The sequence below is a fragment of the Cornus florida genome, unplaced genomic scaffold (assembly GCF_030987335.1).
Source record: "Cornus florida cultivar Cherokee Brave unplaced genomic scaffold, ASM3098733v1 CherokeeBrave_3.0.0_Hap2_Chr11, whole genome shotgun sequence".
In the NCBI taxonomy this organism is placed as follows: Eukaryota; Viridiplantae; Streptophyta; class Magnoliopsida; order Cornales; family Cornaceae; genus Cornus; species Cornus florida.
Genome location: NW_026775581.1, coordinates 103,744,998 through 103,764,236, shown reverse-complemented (window position 1 = coordinate 103,764,236; position 19,239 = coordinate 103,744,998). Strand labels below are relative to the sequence as shown.

At 37.2% G+C, this 19,239-nt stretch overlaps 1 protein-coding gene across 2 annotated transcripts in view; it reads left to right on the top strand.

Annotated features, from left to right (window-relative positions):
- Positions 1 to 17,907, top strand: part of LOC132280967 (DNA-directed RNA polymerase I subunit 2) — an 88,088-nt gene extending 70,181 nt beyond the window's left edge. For both annotated transcript variants that reach the window (XM_059782711.1, XM_059782712.1), the window contains 5 exons: positions 6,150 to 6,278; positions 6,363 to 6,503; positions 11,957 to 12,169; positions 15,718 to 15,960; positions 16,989 to 17,907. In XM_059782711.1, the coding sequence (XP_059638694.1) occupies positions 6,150 to 6,278; positions 6,363 to 6,503; positions 11,957 to 12,169; positions 15,718 to 15,960; positions 16,989 to 17,402 (1,140 nt within the window). In that variant the 3' untranslated portion in view covers positions 17,403 to 17,907. The remainder of the gene's footprint in view (positions 1 to 6,149; positions 6,279 to 6,362; positions 6,504 to 11,956; positions 12,170 to 15,717; positions 15,961 to 16,988) is intronic.
- The last annotated feature ends 1,332 nt before the right edge of the window (positions 17,908 to 19,239 follow it).

Here is a 19,239-nt window from a genome sequence, read left to right as displayed (position 1 = left end):
ACCTATCTCTACAGAAGTTAGCGACTCGCAGAGTCGTCGTATTGACAACATCTCTGCTTCTTTTTGGAACTCGCTGGAGAAGAAGAGATGGATGAATATCTCTGCTATTGTGGCTGGTGTAGGACCTGTCGAGAAGTGTTCTTGTCACTCACTGTTACGCAGGTATTTCAACTTCATCCTTTTCTGATTCTACACAGCCGAAGGGACGAATCTTCAGATCTTCGTCTCGGGATCATTACAGAAATCGTCATGGAGTTAGATGGTCTAGAAAAGAAAAGCAGAAGTGGACTTCTACTAACGTTCCAGGTATGCACTCAATTTCACATCCTCGGAGCCCCTGTAATGCTCCATCCTCTTCTTCTACCCCTTCTTGTGAGGTGTTAAGGAGTGACGTAGATGTGACGGAATCAAAGAAGAGGTGTGGGCTACCTGTTACGAATACTGGACCTGAAATTTTGCGTGGGTTGAATACTGAAGGAAAGGAAGTTTGTGAGTCTGTTTTTTCTAGGCAGATGGATCTTGCTAGCTGTGCAGTCAATGAATTATCTGAAGGGGTTACGGTCTGTGTGGGGAGAGACTTACATTTTCAGTTGTCCAATGATGAGGTTGTAGCTCTATTTAGAGAGCTTCGATTAAGTTTAGCATTGAAAGGCCTTAACTGCTTGCCTTTTGCAGGGGCTGAGGAGAATGAGTTTGGTAGATTCGTTGGGTTGGGCAATTTTGCTACTAAATCAAATTCTATATATGAGAATGGCAGAGAGATTGAAGAGCAGATGGTTGATGATTTGGTCTATCCAACAGGTTTGCTCTAATGAGCTTGCACCTTGGCTGGAGAATGATTCTGAAATTTTAGTGGAGGAACCACTGACTATGGTGTGACCTGATGAAGAGGTTGCTGATATGGGGAAAGTTTGGGTAGTTGACAATATTGGAGTCACTAATGAGCTGTTGGGAGTCTCATCAGAGGGTAATGATGATCAAACATTATCTATCCTTCAAGCAATTGTGGAAGGAAGAGAGGTTGCAGTGACCAATGAAGTCATGAACACGAGACCCTTATCATCCTGGAAAAGGGCACAGGAGATCAGGAATCTCATCTCTGAAGTCAACTACGAAGGGAAGAGAGGAGTGGTGAAGGAAAGGGGAAGGACCAGGAGTAGGAGTTTTAGGAAGGGAGGAGGGGAGATAATTTTATCTGGTTTTTAATGAAGCTACGAACCATTACATGGAGGAGATTTCGTGGTGACAGAAATCCCGGGCTCTCTGGCTAAAAGAAGGAGATCGTAACACAAAATTCTTCCACAGATTAACTAATGCTCACAGAAGAAGTAATCGTATAGGAAGAATTCGGGTGGAAGATGTGGAGTTGTGGAGGGAGGAAGAGGTGCGTAACGGGATTGCTTCTTTTTATCAGAAGCTTTATACCGAGCCATTAGTTTAGAGGCCCAAACTTGATGGTCTCCCTTTTGAGGCTATTTGTGAGTTGGATAGAGATAGGCTTGAGAGTCCTTTTACTGAAGACGAAGTTCTAAAGGCTTTATTAAGTTGTAATGGGGACAAAGCTCCTGGGCTTGACGGTTTTACCATGCGTTTTCTGATGGAAAGTTTGGCGGTAGTAAGAAATGAGGTAATGGGTACTTTTCAGGAGTTTCATTTTACTGACGGCTTTGAAAAGTCGCTAAATGGTTCATTTATTGCCCTTATTCCTAAGAAGGGAGGCGTTTCTGACATAAAGGATTTCCGTCCAATTAGCTTGGTGGGCTGTATTTACAAACTTATAGCTAAGGTGCTTTCTCTAAGGATGAGGCAAGTAATGGATGTGATTATCTCGGACTACCAAAACGCTTTTGTTGGAGGATGGCAAATTCTTGATTCAGTTCTTATTGTAGGGGAATGTGTGGATTCCAGATTGCGTAGTGGTGTTCCTGGAGTTTTATGCAAACTTGATATTGAGAAAGCGTATGATTATGTGAACTAGAATTTCCTACCTTATTTGTTACAAAGAATGGGGTTTGGAAGTAAATGGGGGAAGTGGATTGAGACTTGTCTTTCGTCTATCAAGTTTTCAATTCTTGTGAATGGTTTTCGCGCTGGTTTCTTTGGCTGCACTCGGTATATAAGACAAGGTGATCCTTTGTCGTCTTTCCTTTTCCTTGTTGTTATGGAGGGTTTAAGCAGACTCATGTGCAGGGCAGAGGATGTTGGTTTTATTAAGGGCTTCAGGGTGGGTAAAGATCTAGTCCATCAGATGGAGATCTATCATTTACTTTTTGCAGAGTTTTCTGTGATGTTCAGAGTTTTTTGTGATGCTAATGTGTCTCAACTCCGATATTTGAGGTGCATCCTGGCTTGTTTTCAGGCGGTTTCCAGGCTAAAGGTAAATGTGGCTAAGAGTGTGCTTGTCCAGGTAGGGAATGTTCGGGATATTTCCTCTTTAGCTACCGTTCTTGGATGCAAGGTGAGTTCTTTTCCTATTCCTTATTTGGGTTTGCCCCTACGGGTCTCCTCAAGGATAGTGGGGAGTTGGGATTCAGTGATTGACAGGTATGCGAAGAGATTGGCAGGATGGAAGAAGCAATACTTGTCTAAGTGGGATAAAGTTACTCTTATTAAGAGTACATTATCGAGCCTCCCCATTTATTTTCTATCTATGTTCCAAATCCCTTGCTCCGTTGCGGATAGGATTGAAAAATTCAAAGGGACTTCCTATAGGGAGGAAGGGGTGAGGAGTTCAAGTATCACCTTATCAGATGGGAGCAAGTTTGCAAGCCTATGAAGTTGGGTGGTCTTAGCATAAGACGATTAGTTTCTTTTAATCAAGCTCTCCTTGGTAAATGGTTATGGAGATATGGGGGAGAAGGACATCGTCCTTGGCGCAGGTTAATCTCTTGTCGGTTTAGGGAAGTCGTTGGCAGCTGGTCTACACGTCCGGTTTCTCTTGTGGGAGGAGTAGGGATGTGGAAGTCCATTCGGAAGGGATGGGATGCCTTTTCTATTCATATCAGATTCAAAGACGGACGTCGCGTTCGTTTTTGGGAAGATTTTTGGTTTGGTAATCAGCCATTATCTCGTACATTTCCTAGATTATTCAGTATTGCAGTTGATAAACACGCCTATGTAGCTGACTGTTATCGGCTTGATAGCAGTGGGATTACGTGGGATGTGCACTTTTGGCGTTCTTTTCAGGATTGGGAGTTGGATGAGGTATGTGTTTTTCTGGATCTTTTGTATCGGCAGGAGGGTGTTGGCAGAGGTCATGATGATTTGATATGGGTTCCATCTTCCCACAATCGTTTTGAAGTAAGATCCTTGTTCTTATGTCTATCTAATTTTGATAACCGTGACTTCCCGTGGAAGACTATTTGGCGATCCATGGCTCCAACTAGGGTGGCTTTCTTTGTCTAGACCACTGTTTGGGGTAAGATTCTAACGATTGATAACTTGAGGAAAAGGGGCAATTGTATTGTTACTTGATGTTGCCTATGCAAGAAAGATGGGGAGTCAATTGATCACCTCCTTATGCATTGCTCTATGGCGAACGACTGTTGGAATCTTCTTCTTGGGTTGTTCGGTATGCGTTGGGTAATGCCACAATCTACTATGGAATTGATTCATGTTTGGAGAGGATGTCGTGTGAGAAGGGATGTACACGATTTCTGAAGAATTGTCCCACATTGTGTATGGTGGTGCATTTGGAATGAGAGAAATAGTAGAATGCTCGAAGGGAAAGAGTCATCTACGGCAATGTTGAAACTTTACATTCTTCATTTTCTTTTCAATTACGTGAAGAGGAGTTCTTGCTCCTCTTCTGATGATTTAATTATTTTCTTGGATTCTTTGGGGCCTTAGCCCCGGTTCCACTTCTGTATAAGGGACGCGTTCCCCTTTTGAATGCCTTTTTATTTTATTATTACTTATCAAAAAAATTACCGCATTATTAATTGTCTTTTTTGTTGTTGGATGGGGGAATACTGTACATATTTAAAGGAGATTGTTGATCTTTTGGGCTCCTTGGGTCCTTAATTCCCTCTTTTTTCTTTTTCTAGGCCTTGGCCTTTGTGTATTATTGGGATGCGTTTCCCTTTTGAACGCTTTCTAATACATCTTTACTTATCAAAAATATATATATAGAATTCAACTTCAAAAATAAAATAAAATAAAACTTCTTTTGGATTTGTCCTAAAATTTTCAAATTTTTATTTTTGATTTTGGATTATTAACTTAATAAAGTTAAATAAAGCATATAAAATGTTGTTTGAATACTTATCTATCAAAAAAAAAAAAACATATAAAATGCTTTATGCTTTTTTGTAGTGAGATTATTTATCCATGCATGATTCGTACGTCTATCATAGTGAGCCATCAACCAGAATGAGTTTATCTAAATCCATAAATTGGATGAAAATGAAATACAATGCACGTAAGAAAGTTATTTAAGCTAGTTTCATGCACGGGGTTGTTTTTAGTACACAATTTCTTTTTAATTCTTGTTCTCTTTTCCTTTTCTCATTCTTTTTACACTACTGAATCATGTCATCTGCCCTTGAATGAAGACCCCTTCTGCTGACCATCCAATTGCCATCCAGTTCGATAACACATCTTCGATCATCTTCAAATATAAGCAAGTATGATATTTTGCCGATAATGACTATAGAAGATAAAAGTTTCATCTGAAATTAATGAACTCTGACTTAGAATTAGGCAACAAAATGACATTATTTCTCAACAGAGATGACATAGTAGCAGATGGGATAGATGAGAGCATAAGAATGAGATCATCAACATTTATGAATGAGATCATCAATATTTAGCTGTGTTTCCTATTTGACAAAAAAATATATATATATTTAGCCTTGTTTCTGTGAGCCTACTGAATTCTGATGTTTAGAGAGATCTGATCACCATTCGAGCTTTTTGAGAGATCTTCGTCCTTATGTTCTGATATACCCTTCTCTCTTCTGACTTTCAACAACCAACCTACAGCTTTGCTGACTCTTTAGATTAGTTCTGTGAATTCTCTTACAAATATATTTATTTCATGTTAAAAGAAAGTCTCAGTCAACCATCGCAATTCATTAAAAAAATGTTAGCACTTGTCCGAGCAGTGTCAGTTATGTGTCCATAATTGAGAATTTTATATTCGAATGATGAACACGTTCCACTTTGACATGTATCTGATACATCTTCGAAGTTTCATAATTTTAGATATACAATTTTATAATTATGTACACATTGATGAAACTTCTTGAATGTGTGCTCACATTTGATGAAAGAACCTTTAATGTTGAGTGGGACTTTAAAATGCTATTTGTCTAATTGACAGAATTACATAGTTATATACAGCTTTTGAAAAAGGTTAAGATAAACAATGTTGATAAGTGAACAAGAGTAAACTTAATTATACATCACCTCATATTTAGATTCTATAAATTTTTACTAGTAAAACCCACATAAACATACTAAAGTACACAAATAGAAACCAATACCACAAGTTTAGTATATAACCGGAGCATGACCATTACTACTGCTCATGTCTAGTACATCTAAAATCACAAAAATACCTTTGGGCTCTAAATATTGAGAAAACGGATTTATAATTGAGGAACATAGAATAAGAGTTGGTGAATCAAAACATAGTCAAGAGGCCCCTACTCTGGAATCAGATCACTTGCCCCATAACCGGTCTTTTCTTTTTCTTTTCCCCAATTTCATTTTCTTTGAGCTCCTTTTGGACTGCATATGTTCAATAAAGCTTTGCAGCTTGCTGTCTTACTTGAATCTTCTGCTTATGATTTTGAAGTAAAAGCATTTTAAATCACTAAAACAACGCTTTGGAACTTCATTTTAGTTCCCCAAACCCTCATATACTAATGCCTAAATGCCACTATATTATCATATATTGTTATCTCTATACATTATGTTTGATTTCAATCATACATTGAAGTGCTCTTTATTTGCATCAAGTATTCATTATCTATTACCAGCACAATGCTCATAGAATAGCTTAGATGTGGTGCCTACTTAACAATATACAAAAGGAAAATCAAGTCACAAGAATAGCGTGATTTGTTGTTTGTTATTTATTAGGATACTTGATTTTTTTGTGCATTTAGACTCGGTGTTCACTTTATTACCTGCTATATTGTCAGACGGAAGCTATTGACTTGGTTGAACGAATTGGCAAGTCAGATCGAGCTGAGAGAATATTCAGAAGGACAAATCTTGATAAATCAGCGAATCCTTTCATTGACTTAGATGGGCTTCCTTATGTTGGGAAGGTTAACCTTGTATATTTTAGTTTATTTTCTACTCGTGTTCTATTTTTTATAATTGTTAACAGATTGTCTACCACTATCTTTCAGACAATAAATCCGGGTGAACCATATTGTGGCACATATGATGAGGCAACAAGTATGGCAAAAACTACCAAATTGAAGGGTTCAGAGCCTGTTGTTGTTGATTATGTTGCTGTGGACGGTAAAAGCAAAAAACAACTGCAAAAGGTAAACGTTTTTTCCTTTGCCATATGACCTATTTTTGTTGCGGCTCAAGGTTTTAAGCTTCTCTTCCTACATGTATTCACTGCCATGTTAATTTATTCATAACTTATTATGTATGTAAACACCATGCCAGTAATCCTCACTGCCATGTTAATTTATTCATTACTTATTATGTATGTAAACACCATGCCAGTAATCAACCATTTTCACCTCGTACACAACGATTCAAACTATCATCCAAGTAGCAATCCTTGCCGGGATACCACAACCACCTTAAACTTAATACTATCATTAACTATTTCACAACCACCCTCTTTAGTAGTATTGACTAAAACTTCCTAACAAGTATAAAAGTTTCGACTCACTTGCTTAAACTTACTATCAGAGACGCAAATTATAATATCAATGATTAAGTGTTTGAGACCACAATATGTATTAGGAAGATCAATATTCCTTCGTATTCCCATTGAAGTGATTAAATCAACCACATTAAATTTATAGTAATGAAATCTAATTGTCTCAATTTATTATTAAGACCTCCTTTCGGCTGCATCCACTATTTTTATATTCAAATAGTGATCAGATTAATGCACTTAAGATAACACCACCTCAACATTTAACCTTGATATATTAGTCATGGTAGTAGACTACCTTGCTGCCTGCCCTAATTGTACCTAAATCCTGAGTTAGTGGACTACCATACCAAATCTGAGTTCATGTCCCGAAAGGATCTGAGACCTAAGCTGTGATAAATCCTGAGTTAGTGACTGCTATATCGAATCCGAGTTCATGTCCTGAAAGGATCTGATTCCTTAGCTGTGATACCAATTTGTCACACCCCAAAATTTAAATACAAAGTATTTTCTCTTGTACCCAAATAAGGTGTGTGAGCTAACAGATCACCTTCCCCTATTACATTATGGAATCAAGTAACTGTAAAATAATTATACATACATGATTCAATTTAATATAAAATTATATTCGGTCCTCACTACAAAAATCTCTCAAGAAGTAAGAATATGACACAAACCCTAGATTGTTCTCGGTCTTCACCGCCAACTCTACGGCCATCAATTTCCTGAAATGTTGAGAAATTGGTGAGCAGCTATGTTACATGGACTCGGGCACGGGTGTCGGACACGGGTATGTATCCATGCGTCGGACGTGTCAAATCTCCAAACAAAAGGACACATGGACACAGCTAAATATTCATTTTATTAATTATTTTATTTTATTTTTTAGAGTAAAGTAATGTTTTTATCTAATATAATGTTCAATATAGGCATTTAACTCATTTTAAAGTAATAATATAATGTAATTGAATGATTGGATATGCTTTTTATGTACATGTCCAACCAAAAGTGTCATACACATCCCATACCCATGTCCGAGGGATATGTGTACGACACGAGTACTTCACTACTTTTGAAGAGCCCATGTAACAGAGGTGAGCAGACACATGCTCAGCAAGATCCCTGCTCAACAACTAATAACCTCACCTCACCTCACCTCGATATACAACTGTGTTATTATGTAGTGTCACGCGATAATTATTAAATCGTAGCTAATAAACATGTGTTCCCGCTACTAGCTAGCTTCTATGCTCTCTGCTGGTAATTTTATGTTAAGTTAATCCACTTGATTAACTTTTAAATTGAATCTAAATATATAATTTACACTTAAGTCCTCATGTAAGGGATTGCATTCCAAACTCAGTTAAGGAAACACATTAAACCTCATAGGTAAAGAAAAATACATGCAACCACATAGGTAAAGAACATATCCAACCTCTCAAATATAACCTTTTAGGTAAGGAAACAAATCCAACCTCTCAAATGTGACATTTTAGGTAAGGAACAAATCCAACCTCTCAAATATAGCCCTTTAAGGTAAAGAACAAACCAACTTCTTCAACATATTATGTGGGGAACACATCCAATCTTACTTTTGAATGAAAACCAACCAAATGAGGTAGTTATCTTAACTATGTGAGACGAACTCACCTACAAAATATATATATTTATAAATAAATAAAAATTGAATCAAAATATACAATGACTCAGAATTTGATTTTAACTTGTTTCAACTATGTTTTCAATTCTTTCCAACTCAAGTTTGGGCCTCGAATTAACCTATCTAACAATCTCGAAAATGATTCAAACCACTCAGTTGTGATTCTATGCTATGAAACTTATCTAGGATTCTAAAATTGTGCTAAATTGTTAAATACTGTAACCAAATTTCATGCCAAAAAACATGGGTAGCTGGTTTCTAATTTTGGTTAATTCAGTTTCTTGAGTTGCACTTGTATATGGATATCATGTATAGCTTTTAATTCCCTATGGATTTTCTATGCACATCCAGTAGACATCTATTACCCAGTATCCTTTTCAAGCCCATACATTTGTGCATGGATAGGTATGCATATGCATACACTATATCATCAGTGCATATAATATATTCAACAATATTTATTGTTTGAGTTCAATTAATGCACCTGAGTATATCGTCGGTAACCTGATTCACAGAGCAGATCATGATTATATATATATATATATATATATATATATATATATATATAAAAACTATTATGCAGGCATGGAATTTAAATTATGACCTAACCATATTACATACGTGTAGGGGTCTAGATACACATATATGTAGAGTCATGAAATTAGATTCTCCTAAGACTTTTATGAATGTTAGCAAGTGCTTTATAATTCTTTTGATATGTCACATAACAAAGAAGGTAAGATTAAACTTTCCTGGTTCTGCTTCCTTGTTCAATTCCCTTTGTTATTCTAATGTCTTCTCTTTCCTCTCTCACAGTTCTCTTTCTTCCTTCTATTTTACATCTCTCTCAAGCATTCCTGTAACTTGATTGGGGAGTGAGTGTTTCTAACGTGGTACTGTAATCGTTCAGGTTTGACTACATATTCGAGAGAGTGATTAAGGTTAGAGTGGGTTGTGCTTTCCATAAGCAACACAATTAATGTACTAAGATTTATCGAGTGGTTTTAGAGTTGTTTAGCCCTAAATGATTTATATTATATTTATGGCCTTCGCTGAGATATTAGGAGAACATGGTAATGGCTGATGGTTGCAATATTAACGAAATGCATGGCTAAGTTAGTGGGTTGGGTAACGTGGTTATCATGTGAAACCAACGTGAAACATCTTCTCATGTTAATGAGATACATACTAGCCCTTGGAACTCTGTTAAATTTTAAATATATATATCTATCTATCTCATATTCTCTATCAATATAGATATATTTATATATTATTATTTTTGGGTAATTACACTCTCATTATTATCCAAATGCCAGAATAGAGTTATTCTTCCATTGGTTATGTATCGTTGTATTATTAATTTAACTGGTATAACCTAGCCCACAATACAGGACAAAGTGGCAATATGATGGTAGATAATTTTGTAATTATCATTGGCAATATGATGGTGGATAATTTTGTAATTATCATTCTTTGAATACTGATTTTAAATAACTTGTTTGTATACAAGTAAATGAATGACAACTGGGTTACACAACTTGCTCGGAGATCTTTCTTTTCTCTACTTGCCACGGAAAGAAATTATCTTCTGTATACTAGAGTGGAATATGTGGCGTATGCAATTCAGAACTAGTCTGTTATTTATCTTTGTGCATGATGTGGTTGTGTGATCGATTAAAGCAATGCTTCAAATAGATATAATTAATAACTGACTGCCTGGATGTAATGTTAACTGCCAATCCCTTATTTAAGGTTCCTCTAAGGGAGGGGATACCTTAAATGGACTTCATGCCTGTATCAAATTTAGGGGATACCATCAAAATATCCTTTCAGATTGCTAACTTATTTCTGAAATACAAAGTTGTTAAATGATTTAAATTACTCCTTACAAAGGTGAGCTGCGAGCCTCGAGGTATATTTCAAAACATATTTTTGTGCAAATAAGAACTACAGAAAATAATTAATAACAAATAAAATAAGATAGAATACGCCATTGCCCTATTAAAGGCAGTGGAGTGGGTACAAATTTAACATTCACTATTTTTTGCACAATCTATAAGCTCTCAGGCTTTTGTAATTTTATGTTTAAAAGCTTGAAGTTTTTACCAATCCATGACACTCATAACTATTAAATTTTATTTTATATATTTTAGAAGTATAGTTGGATAATTTAACGAAGAAAAACTATTAACTTGTAAGAAAGCCCGAAAGGTGAATTTTGAATTTTTTTTTCTCTATTTTGTTCTTGTCAATAATTTTAACCTCTAACTATAAATATATCCCCTAAATTTGTGGTTGAAATGCTTTTTATGTTGCACTTAAAACAAGTGATTGGGAACTATGGGCTGCTATTTACAGGCATATCAATCTGGCTTCTAAAACCTAACTAATTCTAACCAATTTAGTGACCTTGTCAAGCGTCCTTAAATCAGGTTTCCATGTGTGGGCTATCCATTAACGATAGTATTTATTGTAGCTTGGGCTACTGGAAAAAGCAAGTTAATGCTGTTAGAGCAAAGCTGATGCCTGCGTTATTCAGAAGATAGGAAGAGCCAATCCACATAATCCTCACGGTGAAGCCATATGACAGTCTGTTCAAGTCCATGAGTCAAGCTACATTTTGCCCATATGTGGTCTATGTTTTTGTGCTGTGGTTGCCAAAATATATCCTAAACATCCTCAAAGAGTTAACTAAATGACATTGCTTTTGGCTTTCTCAGACTTTTGCATAATTCAATTCTGTAATATTTATTGGACAACCTCCAGAATAAAATATCTTAGTAGGTTCACCGATTTGACCTTCTATATGTTGGCTTCTCAGATTTAGCACTTTGGTCTTGACTCCTGGGGTTACAGTTGATCGCCTGATGAAAAATAACCACACAAGCTTGGTTTGCTTCTAGCCCTTTAAGCATTCTTTTAGGTTGTTGCTTGATGATTAGACACTGATTTGTTCCAAACCCTGTTTGTTTTTTACTTGGTTATGAATTATTCTTATTGACTTCTCAGGATTGTACATCTCTTTCCACCTGATATTTTGCTTTCATCGTGAAGTGATGACAATCTGTTGTGCCTTGTGTATTATGGATTTACCCATTAAGATAGCCACATTCTTGCCTCCTCTAAAAGTATTTTGGGTCTTTTGTTTCTTGAAACCAGATTGGGGAATGTTCTTTCTGTATTACAGGAATCAAAATCGAATTGACGTTTTTCTCTAGTTGCCATCTTGTGAATTGTTGTTCTATGAAGATTGCTAGTATGTCTAGAACATAAAATTGCAAAAAACAAAACAAAAAAAACAAAGAGAGAGAAAGAGAAACAGTTAGGTGTAACCAGATAAGATACTCGGGCATGGTGCCATTTTTTCATACTGCTTGGCTTTTGCTTTATATGCTTATTATGCTTGATATTCAGCCATGCAACCTTGACCTCTTTCTGAGCAGGTGAACATACGTTTTCGGCACCCCAGAAATCCTGTAATTGGCGATAAATTTAGCAGTAGACATGGCCAAAAAGGTGTTTGTTCTCAGTTGTGGGCAGATATCGATATGCCATTTTCTGGAGTCACAGGAATGCGGCCAGATCTTATTATCAATCCACATGCATTTCCATCAAGAATGACAATTGCAATGCTTTTAGAATCTATTGCCGCTAAGGTACTACTAATAAATATAACTTTGTTTAGTGGCTTTTTATTTTGCTGCATATGGTGATTGCTTTGAATTACAATTGATCCACTAACATTATAATTATTTTTATCTTATCATTGGATTATATCACACACTTTATATACTTGTAGAAAGTGGTTTCTATATATTCTTAATCAGCCATGTGATTTATTACAGTTTGAAACTTATTGATACTGCAATTTTTTTTTTTTTAGATCACATTTATAAGCACAATTATCAAACCCGGAGTGGACATTGCCAATTCATGACAGGTCAATTGGTATATGGTTCAACTGTTTGGTAATATGGTCAAAATGTGAAACTGAAATCAATAATTGGAAATTATAAAATTGCATATGAAATGTAAGTGTACGTAAATTTGTTGGGAAAATTTAGTTTTACGTTCAGCACTACATATCTCAAAAATATAAAATAATAAAGGAAAAAAGGAAGAAAGAATGCACATGCTTCTATGTTACTAAATTAATACATAATATATGTTTTAATATTTTTTATTGTAATACATGTATTTTTGTTAATTTATTTACAACGTTAGTCTCAGTAAAATATATATATATAGATATATATTTGTGTGTGTGTGTGTTTCTGTCTTTTCTGGGGAAATTGTTACAAAGTCAAATTGCCTAAATTTTGATGCAATGAAATTGTGTATCAATATAACACACCTTTCTTGGGGTTGTCATCAACATATGGAATTACATTGTATGCATTATGTTTTCTTATTTAGATTAATATACGTTCGCCCACCCAAACTATAAGTTCACATTTCATTTTTAGGATGTTCCAGAATACAAAGCCCCTAAGCAAGATTCCTCCCCATCAAAAGATCTTTTATTCCGCTCCTTCCATAAGCACCACCAAACACAAAGGGAAACCGCACTCCAACACTCACGGCGTGGGCCCCCACACTGCAACCTCGCCAAGCATCAATCAAACCCCTCGAGGATCGAGGCATAACCCATTGGACGCCGAAAAGACCAAAAATAAGGCTCCAGCAGTCGTGGGTTACAAGCCAATGCAAAAGAAGGTGATCCACGGACTCGCCATTCCTATTGCACACACAACACCAATTGACTGTAATATGTCTTTTCTTTCTCAAATTATCCAGGGTCAAAAGCTTGCCCGAAACAGCGGTCAAGACAAAGAAGGCCACTTTGAGGGGAGTCTTGGAGCACCAAACCGTCTTCCAAGGGAAATTAGGACCGTGAAAATCAAAGAGACAATGGAAAAGGGTACGGACTCGAATCTCCCCTAAGAGGAAGGTGCCCAAACCAGAGAATTAGTGCCACTACCATCCACCTCTTGTCCATACAGTAGCTCTAACAAACCAGAAACCTCATCTAACTCCCACTCCTGAAAGGAACGCCAAAAACACACATCCCACGTGAGCCTACTGTTATCGAGCCAATAACAGTCGGCCACCAAAGCATGTCTATCCACGGCAATCTAGAAAAGTTTGGGAAAAGAATGAGCCATTGGGTAATCACCACACCATAAATCCTCCAATAACCAAACACCCCTGCCATCCCGTTCTCTGAATCTGATATGTTTAGAAAATTCATCCCATCCCTTTTGAATGAATTTCCAAACACCCACGCCTCCAGCGAGTTTGACCAGATCAAAGGGCCACCCACCTCTATGCTCTCCGTAACAATACACAACCACCTTCCTCCAAAGACGATGGCGCTCAGTTCTGATTCTCCACAACCACTTACCCAAAAGAGCCTTGTTGAAATAGGCCAACCTCCTAATGCCCAGACCTCCCAACAGAATCGGCCTGCACACTTGATCCCAACGAACAAGATGATACTTGAACTCCTCCCCCCGTCCACCCCAAAGGATGTTCCGTTGAAGTCTATCAATCCTTTCAGCTACAGAGAAAGGAATCTGAAAAAGAGAGAGGAAGTATGTTGGGAGACTCGCTAGCGTACTCTTCATAAGAGTAACCTTCCCACACTTCAACCATTCTTCTTTCAAATCGCTCAATCACAGGATCCCACCCTCCTCGACGGAGCACCCAACGGCAAACCCAAATAGGAGATAGGAAAAGAGCTCACCCCACGCCCCCCCCCCCCCCCCCCCCCCCCCCAACACACACACACACACACACAGAGGGACAAGCATGCTCTTTCCTATATTAATTTTCAACTGACTGAAAGCAAATCAAGACAAACCTCAAGACTCAAGTATCTCAACTGGACACATCATCATCACAGAAAACCAAGGTATCATCCACAAACAGTAAATGAAAGATCTCCATCTGATGACCCGAGTCTCTACCCACCTTGAAGCTCCTGATAAAACCAAGATCAACTACCATTCTCAACAACCTACTAAGAGCCTCCATAATAATAATGAATAGAAACGAAGATAGAGGATCACCCTGTCTCAAACCCCGAGAGCTGCCAAAAAAGACCCGTAGGAGACCCATTCACCATAACAGAGAACTGAGGAAGTACATGACTCAATTCACCTCCTCCATCTCTCTCAACTTCCTAAGCAGATACAACAGGAAGCTCCAACTAACATAATCATACACCTTCTTGGTATAAAGCTTGCATGGAACTCCTGGGTCACCACTGGTCAGCCTAGAATCCCCACACTCGTTGGCAATAAGAACAGAGTCATGAATCTGCCGACCACCAACAACAGCGTTCTGGGACTCTGATATAACACCATCTAGCACCTCCCTCATTCTTAGAGCAATGACTTTAGCAATAAGCTTATAAATGTACCCCACAAAGACTTATTAGTCTAAAATCCTTAACATCAGAAGCTCCGCCCTTCTTAGGGACGAGGGCAATGAAAGAAGCGTTCAACAACTTCTCAAACCGCCCGTGAGAATAAAACTCCCGAAAAGTGCCCATAACCTCACTCCTAACCACATCCCAGCTGATGTCACTAATTATCCCTGAAACATCTTTTACCATTTCCGAATGACTCAAATGTAGAATAGTGTTTAATAAAACCATATTCCAACTGTTGTCCCATGAAATGCACATCAAATTATTAAGCTTTGCTCTGATTACTGTGTTTTCTGAAAATGAGTCTATTTTGAAATTTCTTTTAATTTTCATTTAGAATATTCAAATGTTTCTCCAACTTTGATATGCTTAGCATCAACTGTACGGCCATCATTATGTCATAATCTTGATATATCTTCTGACATTGACTATTTAAATCGTAGTTGTATATTTTTCCAAAGTTTAATTCAGCTTGACCATAGATGGTTGGTTGATGGTTGTGCATCAGTCTATCTAGCCATACTTTATCATCTTTTGTGGAGATAAATTTTAGTTAGTGACAGATCCTGGAAATTGAAAATTTAGATAACCTTTGGATGCAGCTTACCAAGGAAAACAAATCCAATTGTGGCGCTCGTAGTAATTTATCCTTGTAACAATGGCATGGGAATTTGTAACCAATTTCTACTTTTGTGGAAGTTTTTTCATGAAATTCAATTAGCGTTGCATCTTTACATAAAAAATGTTTATGTTACTTGAATCATGTTATAGGGAGGCTGCTTACATGGAAAGTTTATGGATGCAACACCTTTTGCTAACTCAGTGAAGAAAGCTAATGACGAGTCCAGTTCACTTGTTGATGAGCTTGGCTGTATGTTAACCTCTTGTGGGTTTAATTACCATGGTTTAGAGGTATTATACAGTGGAGTTTATGGGACAGAACTAACATGTGAGATTTTTATTGGGCCTGTTTATTACCAGCGTCTCCGGCATATGGTATCGGACAAATTTCAGGTAAGTGCTTTTTCTTGGAAACAATAATGATGATGATATATCTTTTATTCTTGTCTTGCAATGTTCTTCAAATCGAACGTGGGACCAAGTTATCTATTTAAAACTTGCTATAAATATCTCGATATTGATTTCTTTTTGGCAAAGTGTGAACTTTAGGCACTGTATAGTGATTAGATGGTTTTTCATACATCGGATTTGTTTATCATGGTTTTTTATCCATTATCCAATATAGTTGAATTTTTTTTTTTTTTTTACTAGTTTCACCCAAGAGGACTCGAACTTTAGACCTGATGCTTCCTAAGGCTGTTCTTACCCACTTGAGCCAACCCCTTGGGGTTAGTTAAATAATTTTCTTGTTGCATCCTAGAGGAAACCGGAAATACATGTGCCAGCCATAGATTGTCACCCTAAAAGATTAATAAATGATTATGGCAACCTATTTTACCAGATTTGGGTATTGATTTCAGGTATAGTAAGCATCAAAAGGGTGGACTTTCTTAATCATTAAATTTTAGGGTGCGGAAACTCAACGAAAGTGAGTTTAAACATTGGGTACAGGGACAGACACATAGAGCACTCCCACATTCATGTCATATATTATATGATAATAGCATTGGGTTGTTTTAAAGTGAAAATGGAGTATAAGTCTGAAAATACAAAATAAGTTATGAAATTTTCATTTACTACTCAGCATTACTATCAGAAAGTTGCAAAATAAGTATGCATAAGGGTTTTTTCATCAAAATAATCAGCTGAGTTGCAAAATAAGTATGTATAGGGTATTTTGTTATACTGTGTTGTGTCTGTTCAATTGTATAGCCAACCAGAGAACTCGTGTGACCGCTCTTATACTGTATTATGCATCTTCAGCTGGTCAATTTGTTTGTAAACAAATCAATGTTGGTCTTAATTTGAACAGTTTAGTTGATAGCCAGTTTGATATCCATTTTTTTTTTACCATTTTGGTAGAAATCCTGGTCATTTTAGATTGGTTATTGAAATTAACTAACACTCACTTTGGTCTGCAGGTTAGATCCACCGGAACAGTTGATCAGATTACCCGTCAGCCTATTAAAGGGAGAAAGCGAGGTGGTGGTATTCGTTTTGGAGAAATGGAACGAGATTCCCTTCTTGCTCATGGGGCTGCATATTTGTTACATGACAGGCTCCATACATCTTCTGATCATCACATTGCTGATGTGTGCTCCCTCTGTGGAAGCATCCTGACAACGTCATTGATTCAGCCACAAAAGCGACCAGTGAAGGAAATTCGAGGGCTGCCACCCGCCAGAGTCCCAAAAAAGATTGTTTGCAATGCGTGCAAAACAAGTAAAGGAATCGAGACGGTTGCAATGCCTTATGTCTTCAGATATTTGGCTGCGGAACTAGCAGCTATGAATATAAAAATGACTCTCCAACTAAGTAATGGAGCAGGAACTTAATACCCAATGCATGCAACTCAAGACACGATTACATCTTGATGGAAAGAAGTTGCCAACCTAAGATATTGTGATTAAGCTGGTTGGAGGAGGATCCTGGAGGGCCAAGAGTTTTGTTAATGGGAAAAAAAAAAAATATATATATATATATATATATATATGGAATACCCTTAGATGCAGTGATCTTTTGATGTAGCTATCCTTTGAAAGAGACTCGGTTCTTCAAATACAGAGGCAGATAGGGAAGAAGACTCAGTTCTGCAAATACTGAGGCAGACTTCATGCCGGGTCATTTTTGACATTTTTTTCTTCCATGTAGTGGTTATTTTAAGTTGTCCATCGCTTTTCTCAGTTTTGTATCACTGTTTCTCCACCCTCCTATATATTTGTTCTTTTTTAAACTGCTTTCGGCATGTATTATCTTTTTGGCCGATTAGGAAGCAACTTCTGCTGTTGTAGTCCCTCTACATTTTCATTTAATAAAATGTAAAAGTACTAATTTAAACAACGTCCAAATGAACACCTCTGATAAAATTAAATAGGCGAGAGAACAGTATGTGGATTACTGCATACTAAGCAGTGAATAACGAACCCTCCAAACTTTCTGATACCTTGTGATGGCACATCATTGGAAGTGGGATTTATTATACTTTTAGTGGTATTATTTTGTAGCAGACTAGCAGAGGATTATTTGTTTTTGTTTTTGGGAGATAATTAGGCTCAGAAGCGTACAGGAGGTGGTTTTGGTTTTGGTTTTCTTTCCTTTTCTGATAACAGGACCCAACCTCCAATTTCATTATAGGACATAAAATGTTAGTAGTTGCTTTACCCATATAATACAACTACTCGAGCCTTTTTGCCATTTTCATTGTTTCTTTAAGAAGAGTCAAGATCATATGCAACAGTTATAACAAGACAAGACATTGCTATACCTATAAGCTTTGTCAATGATGGCCTACTACCAATTGCTCAAAAAGCTTTGGTTTTAATATAGACATTAGAGTACCAATTGCACTAAAAGCTTAGACAGTTTTGAGAGAGTTGCAACAAATCCACTCTAATGGCATCCAAGAGAAGCAAGCATGATTATGAGATGAGCTAATTTGAACGATTCCAAAAACCAAACACATTCATTCCTAGTGACCTGAAAGTTCCTCACTCGGATAACCAAAGCTCTGGATCATTTTCAAGTTCAGAAGAAGAGCGTGGTGCGAACCTTTGTTTGGCCAATCGGACAGTCATGGAGGAACCAACTGATGGAGAGCAAGTCGCTTTTCTATCAAAGGTGGCCCCCCAGTTGTCAAGAAGAATAGAATGGCAAAGTCGCTCATTCCTAGTGACCTGAAACTTCCTCTCTCAGATAACCAAAAGCCCAAAGGCAGAAAACAATTCCAGTATTTCTCTCGAGTTATATCACCAAACTAATTGCCAAAATGGCAAGACACCACACAACTTTAGCTCTTCTCCCGATCAAAACTACCAAAGGGCATCATCATCGACCAAAAAAAAAAATTATACGAATATCGTAATTCCCTGCTAATGATCTATACAATAACCAATAAGAACTTTAACAATGATGATTGGCTATTTCACATCTACTCTTACACATAGCTAACATGTTAGTCAAGGACTCTACACTGGAGCATCTCACTGTTATAATATTTCACAAATGAGGAAAGCAAACCCACAGGGGAATTCTCCTTCTTTCCCGGCGGTAGAGGCTGACCCTGCTAGGCTGATCCCAACTACGAAGATGCAGCCACCGACCTCCTCCTCCCCCCCAGTTCCCCATTGATCACTAACTGGAATCACCATAAATGGCACTTAGATGAGGAGGGAG